This window comes from Dryas octopetala, chromosome 3 (genome assembly GCF_963921425.1).
Source record: "Dryas octopetala chromosome 3, drDryOcto1.1, whole genome shotgun sequence".
NCBI lineage: Eukaryota > Viridiplantae > Streptophyta > Magnoliopsida > Rosales > Rosaceae > Dryas > Dryas octopetala.
Genome location: NC_141368.1, coordinates 14,854,311 through 14,867,276, shown reverse-complemented (window position 1 = coordinate 14,867,276; position 12,966 = coordinate 14,854,311). Strand labels below are relative to the sequence as shown.

Genomic DNA, 12,966 nt, shown 5'->3' with positions numbered 1-12,966 from the left:
AAACAAGTAAATGTGGGCTTAAAACTGACAGAATTAACACGGTCAAGGAAAATCTTAGCTAGACTGATGCATTTCCGTTTGTCGATATATATATATATATACAGGCTCCTTCTGTTGAGATATACCTCAACTTATTTATGTTGAGGTATGACCTTGTTGGGGCCCACACGAGTCGTTTTGTGTCGATCCGAACCGTTCGCAAGGATCATCTTTATTGATAGATCATCCTTGCAAAAAATTAACCAAATCGGAAATCATTTGCCTATCTAACTTTGATAAAACGAATGGACGGTTTCATCAAAAATATTTGGTTCGTCCATTTATTGATCAAAGTTAGATAGACAAATGATTTCCGATTTGGCTAATTTTTTGCAAGGATGATCTATCTATGGAGATGTAAAAATTGAACGGTTCGGATCGACACAAAACGACTCGTGTGGGCCCACATCTCCATAGATAGATCATCTCTCTCTCTCTCACCTCCAAGCTGATATTTTCGCTGAAATTTTGGGAATTTCAGCGAAATTATGGAAATTTCGTCGAAATTCCTAAATTTTGACGTAAATATTTTAGTATTGTTATAAAATTTCGCCAAAATTTTGCCGAAATTTTTGAAATTTTCCTCCTTACCCAAAACCATCAAGTCCATCAATGCCACCATTTGAATTAATGAGGAAATTATTCCACCACATCATCAATTCAAACGGAAGAAAAAGTAATATATATTTAGGGGATGAAAATATATATTTAAGTGAGACAAAGATATAGTTTCAAGGAATAACTGTGAGAATAAGCCAAGAAAATAATCCACAAAAAATTTAGAGGAAAACCGTTTTACCTCAACAAGAGTCATCAAGTACAATTCGGATTAGGTAATTCACAATATCCATTCAAATTAGCCTTTACGAACTTACAGTATACAATATTACTGGCCCACTTATAAAGATGAATATCCTATAGCATGAGATTGGACCTACCAAACCCACGGTTCAATAGCAATGAGCTGCAATGCTTTGTTGAGGTGGTTTGGGTTTAAGTTCATGTTGGCCCATATTGTAAGTTCATGGTCTAGTAGATTTATGAGGGATGGACAATGTGATACAACCAACTCTTTTACCCAATTTATGTGGCATTCTTCTTACCTTTTCCGACTCGGTACAGAAAATTGAAGAGAGAAGAAGAGAAACTAAGAATTTATTCACAATTCCAAACAAAATTTTCATATGATTATAAGTAAGGGCCAAATTTCTGGTAAATTTGGACCCATAGGCCCAAACAAATAAACTAACACATTACATAATGGGCTGGCTACCTCTCGTGTCACTGGGGTTTAGATTTTCTGCTTCTTGTTTTTTGTGATCACTGTGTCACTGGGGTTTCGAGAGTTGTAAATATATAGATATATCCTCACTCACATCAAAAACGTGTTACAACTTCATTTCATCTCGTACTCTCTACTTTAGATAATAAATACATAATTAAAATTAAAAGTTAAGGAAAAATAAGTAGAAAAAAAAAAATTGAAGAAAATTTCAGCATCGACCAAAAATCAATTAACAATAAAAGAATAGGCCCAAAAATAAGCATTTACACAAAATTATAATTTTTCAATGTAAAATAACATTTGGCATGTTCTCACAAAAATGAGTATAGAATCTAAATTCGACTGAGAGTGAAGTCAAATTACCTAGATGGATGAATAGTCCCTTGTTGTTGAGAATACATAATCGCTCAACACAGATTGATATATGTTTTTTTTTATGTCCTATATATATATATATATTTATACAACAGTTTTCTAATGAGGGATCTCCTTGTGGGGCCCACATGAGTTATTTTGTATCGATATGAACCGTTAATTTTTTACATTGTCATTGATAAATCATTCATGCAAAAAAGTATCCAAATCGAAAATTATTTGCCTATTTAACTTTGATCAAATAAATAGATAAACCAAATATTTTTAATGAAATCATTCATTTGTTTGATCAAAATTAGATAAACAAATAATTTTTAATTTGGCTGAAAAAATGAACAATTTGAATCGATACAAAATAACGCGTGTGAACCCATAAGAAAATTTCTCATTTAGTGTTAAATGCTCTCATTGAAAAACCTCTCTCTCTCTCTCTATATATATATATATATATATATATATCGATCTCAATTCTCAAGTACTAAAGTTGAGTAGCTCCGTCGGGTCGTAATTGTCAGTCATAATTGGGAGGTGGGAATTCTGCCCCACACAAAGTCGTAGACAACACAAACACAAACTCAACTACTAATATATGAGAGCAATTGGACAAACACATAGCTGTACGTAAAGCAGTACAACACGAAATTTCGACTTTTAGTTTTAGACAAAATTAAATTCGGTTGCTGGGTTCGATTTTAATTCCATTGGTTTGATTTTTGTATTTAGTACATTGTTATTTGTAGATATATTAACACAATTTATATAGTGTTTGATGTAATTATGTATATGGTTATACTTATTACTTACAAATAATAAGGTACGAATGTCTATCAATATATGTATATAAAAGTGAAAAGACTATAATCAAAATTCAATCTAATATCTAAGTTTAATGAAAATTAGATTTTTATTTTGAATAAAAACCTAACTACCTTGACTAAAAGAATACAAGTATGACAACATATATTAATTCCCAGAATAACTTATCTGAAACAGAAACACCACAGCTGATATCTCTCTCTATCTATCTCCTCTCTCTTTTGTTCTCTCTCTCCTCTTTTTCTACTCGCTTTTTCTCACTACCGTTACACAAGCTGCCCCTATCATAGGTGCAAGCAAAGTTATTCTCATTAATCCCCTAGTCATATTATTCTTCCGTACCTGCCTTGAAGGCTTGAACAACGAATCAATTAAGGAATTGGTTGCGTTGGCACTTTCTTGGTTCCTTTGGAACCTAAAAGCACCACAGAATGACTCAGGGAAAGTGATGGGGAATGGGGATTGATGCATGCATGAGGTGGTTATCTCATTCATACATGTTAATGTGGAGTGTGTTGTATTAAAATTAAAAAATTATAAATCTTGTTGAGTGGTTATGATTAAGAATTTTGGATCTCTCTACCCATTATTAATTAATTTTGAATTACATACTCTAATTTTTGGACCTCTTCACCTAAAAAAAGCACCGTCAACCCTAATTAAATAAAAAAAAGGGAAGAAGATACTAGACAGAATTTTACAGAATTTTTCTATAATGCTATGTATTTATTTAATAATAACGTGGAGCGTGGAGGACCATGCTGCCAATGAAATATGAAAGTTAGCATGCGTGTGGGACTCCATATTCACACTAAGATACTTGTAGAATCCATTCAAAGAGTTTGGATTTTCTAGCTTTATGCGTTGATTTTGATTTTATGTTTAAAATTATGTTGTTTTATATTTTATATTTAATTATTTATTTAATATAAATTATAAACCCAAAATTTATCAAATAACTATTAATTTAATGATATTTTCTCTATAATATTGGACAGATTTATAATTCGATATGATTAATAAGCAGTTATGCCAAGCATTGTGTTAAATAAAAAAAATATATATATATATATATATATATATATTGAAAGTTTCAGATTAGATAAGGCATCTAAAAAGAAAAAGGCATGGCTTTTGTTGTAGTTGAAGCAAACGTACGTGGTACAGACATATTCAATTATTCATCTGTTTTTCTTCTTCGTCTTCCCATTCATTCAGAGCCATTTGAGTGCCACGTAGGCAAGCCAACGTCAACTTTTATTTCTTATTTTTGTTAGTCAAATGTACTCAGGATGTTAGTAGATTTTTGAAGCACTAAAATATTAATAGGGTGGAGGTGTGTCAGGTAGGTTTTAAGTTAGTATTTAGTAGAATTTTCTTGGCGTTATATGTAGGATCTCATTTTTATATAGGTGAAAAGAGCTTAAAAGATGCCAATGTACTCAAGCATATAAAAAATTAAGAAAAAAAAAACCCATATTTCATATAGCAATTTGCACTATATCATTGTGCACATAAAAGAAGACGTCATAATTGCATTAAATTTAAGTTTTTCTTTAGAAAAATATTAAGATAGCCAACATTCTCATCATCTATCTCATAACCGACTAATCAATCAACATGATCGACCCTCAAAATAGAAGGTTTGAACCAATCATAGGCCAATTCATTTAACATTTTTCTCAAAAGTCATCAGCCATGTTCTGAGTCTTCTGACCCAACTCATAATGATGTTGCGTAATACTAAAAATTAATGGAATTGACAAATTGAAACAAAGAACACATGATATAAAGCTCGGAAGGAAAATGAGACAAAATAAAATTTAGGGAGCCAAGTGAGACGCAAGTGATAGTATAAGAAGAATTGTTATATACTTATATATAACCCTTAAAAAAATGCATCACCTCATTAAAAGAATGAGTCTTGGCAAGGCTTTTCCGGCGGGTGGGTGTCAAGTTATCATCTTTGTCCCTTGATGAATTTGTCAGAGACTCTTTTACAAAATTAAGGCTCGAGTTTCTTTTAACTTCATTTTTAATAAGGAAAAAAAAATACATCACCTCTTTTACAAAAAAATTTCATATATTTTTTTTGTTTTACCCTCAATTTCTTTTCACATTCAAACATAAAAATAAAAAATAAAAATAGAAATATCCAGACATGGGAAATAAACCATGACATCTTACTACCATACATGATATATTGATATGGACATATCTGACCTTGCATGGCGCTCCCATGACCAACAGTGCTATGACCTGCTGGTGTCATTACCACCATAAAGAAAACATAAAAGAATGGGAGGGGTGTCATTTTTTTCCTTTTTTTTTTTTTATAGAAAAAGAACAAATAAGAGTGAAATAAAATTTGTATAGAGGAGTGCTCCATAAAACAAAAAATGTATAGAAAAATGGACTTTATTGTAAACTGCGTGACAAGTGTTGCTTTGGAGATAGAGTTGGGTGTAGACTGTAGAGTTTTTTCTTCTCTTCCACAAGATGTCTCGTTGCCTTTATTCTGCAAGGAGAGTAGGAGACATTTCTAGAGTGGCAAGACAAAATGCTTATAAAAATAAATGCTTATAAAAATTACAGAAAAAAAAAATTATTTAGAGTGAAGGGGTCAAAAATTGGACTCTTGCTATGAGGGTGAAGGCATCCTCTACTATTAAAACTATAAACTTCATATAAATATATGGCTTGGATTATGAAAAAAAATGGTCACACGCTCCACATTTACGAGAAATTATAGTATCTCCGACAGACTCAGTAAAAGTCTTTGGCTGCTCAATTAGTTGTGTCACGTTGGATAAATTATCTCCAACAGCATCTGCAAATGAGCTCTTCAAAATAAGGAGAATTTATCGTCACGTAGTGTAACCAATTCAACGTGTAAGGGTATTATTGGACGATATGTTCATCTCTCCTAGGGTATAATATTAATAACATTCACCCATATGATAACACGTTGGATTGGTTATACCACGTGGCAGTGTATCGGTTACACCGAAAAATCTCTCCAAAATAAAGACCTAAAGTCAACTTGTCAAATTTGTTGAGTGAACTTCAATCTTCAAATATTATTTTGCAATTAAAATATGAGTAATGTTATTTTGACCAAATTAAGTGACCAAATGAGAAGGATTAAGTGAGGTATCATTTTGGGAGATGTGGAGATGAGGGACCACATGGAGATGAGGACTACTTTCCCAAGTGACACCTCATTTGGTCACTTAATTTGATCCAAATAACATTACTCTTAAAATATTAAGGGTGCTGCCTTGGAACAATAAAAAACATTGATAATAAAATGTATAATATACAATAAATTAATAAAATATCACTCTTCAAATTGTCACATGAGTCAGCAAAGTTCAATTTAAAGAGCCAGTTTTGCTTATTCTCTTGGAGATGCTTTTATTGTGTATTAATTATAATACCAAGTGGCATAATGACATGGTGTTACCAATTCACTTAAATTATAACACGTGTATGATCATTAATTTCTAAAACCCTAAAAAATACTCTTAAAATTTTACACTTGTTATAATCTACGTGAATTTGTAACAACACGTCATCATGTCATATAATGTTACAGTTATATACAATAATTTTTCTTACCTTTATGACTTTATTTTACCCTTATAAATAGAAAACCAATTTATTTTTGGAAAAAATAAGACATTTCATTTCCCTTCCTTATCGCCTTTGCCTTACCTTATGTTAAAAATAAAAAATAAAAAATTTGGTCTGACAACCAAACTATAACTGATCATCACATTTATACTTGATTAATACCAAATAATATAATTATTTAATTTGAAGAAGGTGAATGAAGTATGAACCAAACATTTCCAGTTTTTGTGGGGAAAACTAATTAGAGTAAAACAGTAGTAAATATAAAAATTAAATACAAAAATGGTTAATGAACTTTACAGTGAATCTCAGTTTGGTTCACTAACTATAAAAAAGTGTCAATTTGGTCCACGAACTTTTCAAGTTGTACTAAAACAGTACAAACGTTAATTTTTATCGAAAAATTTAACGAAAACTGGTTATGTGCACAGTAAGTGACCACATTTTCATAGGCATTTTAGTCCGTTCATTATATTTTCATGTGACCAATTTCGTTAATTTTGGAATAGAAGTTAGTATTTGTTCTATTTTGGTACAATTTGAAAAAGTTTGTAGACTAAATTGATACTTTTTATAATTAATGAATAAAATTGAGACACATTATAAAATTTATAGATTATTTTGTATTTAACTCTAAATATACGATCGGGTATTCAAAGAGTTTTAGTGAAGCTTTTGCATTGAACAACACGGATCTGAAACATTTGTGCTATTATTGAACCCATTCTTGATGACAGTGATGACACTGCTACGTTTAATAAACTGATTTATTAAATAATGTGGCAATTTTTTTATTTATATAAATATAACACATTATTTGATAGTGATAAATACATTAAAATTTTTTTTATAAATATAATGATAAATACATTTAACGAATGTTATTATTATAAGCGATTCACTTGGTCACACGACTCACACGTTAACGTAGGTTTGGCTGCAATTACACAGAAGTCCAAACGCCTTCACTTAGCCAAAGCTAGTCATAAATTTTCTAGTAGTTTCCAACTTTTCAGTTTCAGGTATCCACGTGAGTCTACCATTTCATTGGTCACAAATTCACAATCCCAAAAGTAGCATCACTTTTCCCAACGCATATTATCTGCCACGACCATTTTACCCTCACTTGCCTACGTCAAGGACTCAAGGCAGCCCCAGCACAACAACTTTTTTGTCATTGAATATTACCAACACTAGTTCTACATTTGGGATACTATTCTGATGTGATATTTTATTTGTTTAATATAATTTTTCTTTTTTATAATTTGGATCATTTGCTTTATTTATCACATTGTGCTTATAATTAAAAATTAGAGGAAATTACAATTTCCTCCTTTCAGATTTGAGGTGTTTTACAATTTGCATCCTATGATTTTTATTTTTTTAATTTAATATCTAACGTTTTGATTTTCTTACAATTCACTATTGACATATTTTTTACTGTATAATTATATGTTAATTGATGACTTGACAATTGCATATCCTATATTTTTTACAACCTGTAAGGCCGAATAACCTCTCTGTATGTGCATTTTCAGTACATCAATTTTGATATGAATTTTGGAAAGTCGTTTAAAAATCAAAAATCTATATCAAACTACTGAAGTATTTTTTATGGGGCAATTTGGGAGATCATTCGGCCTTACAGGTCAACAAAATGTGGGACCTACAACTGCCACGTCATCAATTAACGTCTAATTAAACAGTCAGACACACTACAATAATGAATTGTAAGTAAATTAAAACATTAAGTACTAAATTGAAAAAATTGAAACCAAAGAATGCAAGTTATAAAACTCCCCAAACCTGAGAGGTGTAACTATGTAAGTTGTAATTTGCTATAAAAATTACGTTGTTTTAAGTCCACAATTAATTTCATAAGGAAAGTGTACATCTAATTATTATATTAATTTATTACTCAAGAACTTGAAAGATTCTAAAATTAGGTAAATTTGGTTTGTTATCTTCAAGGATAGGAATAACTAAATTTTGTAACAATAAGGCTCCTTTTGGTTTGCGAAATGAAATTCTTGAAAAATCAATTACTGTGCATTTTTAAGAGGATGAAAATGGCAAAATTCTCATTACTATGTTTGATAATACTGAGAAAGTAACTAGGATTTTTTTTTTTTTCATTCCCATGATTAGTCTGTGTATAAATAGAAACAAAAATATTTATGTTTTTCAATGATACGCTCATTTATTAATATAAAATATAAGGATATGTTACATAATTGCTATTTTCAATTGTTAATAATAGCAATTTTGTATTAAAATTTTGTAATAAATGATTTCCTATGGTAAAGGAAAATAAAACTCAAGTTGGATGGAGGGTTTTAGGGGTGTGCATCAAATCGTCTGAGCTGGCGAAACCACCTTCACCGACCGCCAGAAACCCGAAAAACCACCGCCTGTCGCCACCCGCAGAGCTTGAACTTGCCTAACTCGATCAATAATGGGTCAGTTTCAGTTCGAAACTTCCACCGATCGTCGGTAATCGACTCGCCCGCCCGCCAGCAGCTAGCCTACGTCTTCCTCAGCCCAGCCAGCCACCCCTTTCTCTTCTCTAGCTTCTCTCCACCAGCTTTTTTTTTTTTTTTTTTTTTCTCTTCTCTCTTCTAGCTTATTCTTTTCTTCTTTCTTCTTTGCAAATCACAGCCACCATCTTCTCCACTCTCCAACCCAGCTGCATCTTCTCTCGGCCCAAACCACCACCGACTTGCATAACCCGCAACCCGACTACACCCCCGATCGAGCAGATTGAAAAGAAATGGGTCGATGGTGGGTCGACACCATCGAAAATCGAGCATCTCGGCCAATCAATGATTGAATGTCCTTTTGTAACAAGAAAGTACCTATTTTATAGTACTTTTGGAAGAGTGTCAACCAATCCAATGATGACACATGTCCCTTGTAATGACTCGCACTATAGGAGCGCCACGTGTCACCTGTCTCGAGGATCCGAATGAGTTGACAAGGGTCGGAGCCTAGGAGGCTGGAGTTTGGGAGGCCGGAACCTAGGAGGTCAGGACCTAGGAGGTCGAAGCCTATGAGGCCGGAGCCTGGGAGGCCGGAGCCTAAAAGGTCAGGGGCTAGGAGCCCAGGAGATCAGGAAGGGCATAGTCTTTGGGCCTAAGAAGTCGGTGCCCAGGAACTTAGGAGGGGCTTATCCTTTGAGCCTAGGCCCAAACGACATGATATTAAGGCTTATGTGACTTGTCGTTATGCTCAGATGATTAGTCATACGAACATAGCTATAACTGAGCATCAAATTATTTACCAATATCAAATATCAAATTTTGGATACCAATTGATAGGATATATTTCCTATTTGTTATATTTTAAACCCATTATGAACCTCAATTTTAGTAATTAAGATACTGTAATTTATATTTGGTATTGAAAATTTTAAAATAATTTGGTATTTCTAATATTATTAATATTTATTTTAGTTTGATATTATTAATATATTTTGGTTCCTAAAACCTAATGTAATATTGATCATATGTCACTTCATAGACATTTCTCATATGTCACTCCATAAACAATCAGAAAAATAAAAAATACATAGCATAAAAAAAAATCCGGAATCTCTTATAGGCATATACCATCGTCCATTTGTTTGCAAAAATAAATATCACAAAGTTCGAAAAACAATAAACGATTAAAAAACAAATAAAAAAATTAAATAAACGATTTAAAATTGAATAAAAAAAATCACATTTTCCTCGTGAACTTACTCCAAGGGCCAGGGCTACCAGGCCAAGGCCCTCTTGGCTTCCCTAAAATGCCTCGCCCTCACACTCAGAGAGAATAACATCAATATGGCTGCAGCCAACATTTCTGGTTTCTGCTGAACAAGGACTTTTACAGACGAACAAACATGGGTGCCTAGGTTAAGCTTCGCGAGTTCACGTCACCCTGTCAGCTCACGATAGTCGATAGTACTCGTCTACGCTAGCATACGCCGTCGAGGGGCCTCAATCCGGTGATGCTTGGATTTCTCTGCGCTCGCCGCAAGACTTGGATCGTCAGCTCCCTCTCCTCATTCGCGCACGGCAGCTCTGCTGCGGCTTACCAGAGTAGCCGGCGGCTCCTCCTCCAGCACCAAATTTCCAGCTGCGGCGGCTACGCCGAGACCCTCCGCCGCCGCCACCACCACTCCAGCGCCTGCCAGCTCGGCTCGGCCTGCGGCTCCGGCGCCGGCCTCGCCGGTGCTGCCTCCATATGGCACGCCATCCTCCCCTCCTCCTCCGGCGCCTGGAGGGGTCTCGATCTCCGGCGCCGGCCGGCGATTCACTACGAGCTTAAGGGGGAGGGCTCCTGGAACGCCGGGGTGGACGCTCGCCCTGCTCGCTGGCTCCACCGCCCCGACTCGGCTTGGCTTCTCTTTGGCGTCTGCAACTGCCTCGCCGCGCCGATTGACTGGCCCGACGCCGCCGCTACGCCAGAGCCCGACAGTTTGAACGAGAAGAAAACCGACGGGTGTGATTCGAAAGGCTCGAATTCTTCTGATGACAGCATTGAGAGCTCCGCTGATTATAGAGTAACAGGTCACTTTTTATTTATATTTTGCTTTCAATTTTTGATCGTGTATTTAATGTTAATTAGGATCAGTTTGATCAAATTATTGGTATGGCTGTTTCAGTTTATTAATAATGATTGGTTTGTCAATTTTTCATACTTTTTGTTTTTGCTTGACAGTATTACTTCCATTTTTCTTTTATCTTTTTTGTTTTCGCAAAAAAAAAAAAAAATGGTTGGGTATCCATTCTCCACTAAGATTAGTATATTGAGAAATGTTATGTATGCTATTTACTTGTGAATTTTTAATTGGTCCAATGAAAGCTGCCATTTCTTAACTTTTCTTTTTGGGTAACTTTTGGGCGCTTTTGCATGCTTTGTTTGACGAAGCTTTGTGTTTGTTTCTGGGCACATACATGGTTTTCTACTTTTTGGTTGTGTTTGTTTGTTTTGACGGAAAATTGTTTTGTATTTAAAACAATTTTCTGTCAAAACACGCAGAACCTTTGCGTTGAAACTGTTTGTGACAATTTTCGAGTGAGAGTATGAGCTAAAAAGAATGAGATATTGACAGGGGTACCAGCCGACGGTCGATGCCTTTTCCGAGCGATAGCACACGTGGCTTGCTTGAGAAATGGGGAGGAAGCTCCTGATGAAAACCGTCAGAGAGAACTCGCTGATGAATTAAGAGCTCAAGTAACTCCTACTAATTTTTCAGGCTTAGAATGTATTACCAAATTATTTGTGTTTGTTTTCTGGTCTGATTAGAGTGATTATGATTCATGTAGGTTGTCGACGAGCTTTTAAAGAGGCGGGAGGAAACAGAATGGTAAGCTTCGTGATTTTGGACTGTGAATTTTCAGTTTGATTTTGTTATTGTGTCATCATAATGACCTGGTTACTGATCTTTTTTGTAATATATGTTTAGGTTCATTGAGGGAGATTTTGATGCATATGTGAAGAGAATTCAACAACCTTATGTATGGGGTGGAGAACCTGAGCTGCTTATGGCCTCCCATGTTTTAAAGTGAGTTTTACATTGTTCTTTGTTTCTCTAACAATTCCTCTGCTGTTTATTTGGGATTCTCGTGTTTCCGCTTTATTTCAGATAAAATTTTACCATCATAGTGCCATTGATGGAGATCATCATGTGTGTCTATGCACTTACATGCGACGACAATGTAGGATTTAACTTATTTATGTTGAATTTTTTCAAGTATTTTGAGCTTCCATATTTGGTTTCTTTAGGGTTTATTTTAGAATTTCCTTATTCGGATTTGTCCAGTCTCAATAGGCCACATTGTCAATTTCAGGGCAATCGTGAGCATTGAAAACCCATGGTCAATTGAAGTTTAAAGTTTATTTTTTCACCTCCAAAGGTTTTTATTCTCTTTAGTCTTTTCAATCCTTTCTTCTTAGGTTCTACATGAACTAAATATTTCTTGAATTGGCCTCTGTTAGAATGAAGATGGTTTAGTTGGCATGGGTTGCATATTTATGCTGTCATTCCAATTTTTTTTTTCTTGATTGATTTTTAAAAAGTAAACTACCTGTGATGGTTCTATGATTTTTTTTTTTTTTTCATTTTCCCTCTGTGTCGATTATGTGTCTGATTTTTCTGTACTCTTCTATACAATAATATTCTGAATTTCCATGTCCGACACAACCTTTTATTCCCCAGGACACCGATATCAGTCTTCATGGTAGATAGAAGCTCGGCTGCTTTGGTTAACATAGCGAAGTATGGTGAAGAGTATGGGAAAGAAGAGGAGAAGCCAATCAATGTTCTCTTTCATGGATACGGTCACTACGACATCTTGGAGAGTTTCTCAGAGCAGAGTCTGCAGAAATTAAACTTGTAGAAGTTGGATATGGTTTAATAGAAAGTTTCCTTTGGATCAAATAAATCCACATTGTTGTAGAAAGAGCTTAGGTTTTGTGTGATGGAGGAGTTTCACCAATGAGGAACATGTGTCAAGTTCATTTGTTTGCTGCAGTGACCATGATTCAAGTTTTAGGCTAAGACAAAGTAACCAGTCTTAAGGCAGGGAAGGCTAGTCCGGAAACTGCTGGCTGCTGACGAGGAGTCAACTAGGACGCCTGCTGCTTAGAGATAATGATTTGAATAAAGATTTCCTTCCAAGGCCTGTTCTTCAAATTCTGGAGTTCCATTGCATTAATTGTTCTGGCTGGTTCAATTTTGTAGGTTCATGATTTTGGTTTTAAATTATTCATATACACATTGGCTTTATACTTCTTTTAGTTCACTGGTTTTCTGGTTGGTTCACACA

At 34.4% G+C, this 12,966-nt stretch overlaps 1 protein-coding gene across 1 annotated transcript; it reads left to right on the top strand.

Moving 5' to 3' along the window:
• The first annotated feature begins 9,896 nt into the window (after window positions 1-9,896).
• Window positions 9,897-12,966, top strand: LOC147291242 (uncharacterized). The gene is made up of 5 exons (XM_086236666.1): window positions 9,897-10,704; window positions 11,250-11,371; window positions 11,464-11,504; window positions 11,604-11,702; window positions 12,357-12,966. Exons 1-5 carry the CDS (start codon window positions 10,143-10,145, stop codon window positions 12,535-12,537), a joined length of 1,005 nt encoding a protein of 334 aa, XP_086092792.1. The 5' UTR covers window positions 9,897-10,142; the 3' UTR covers window positions 12,538-12,966.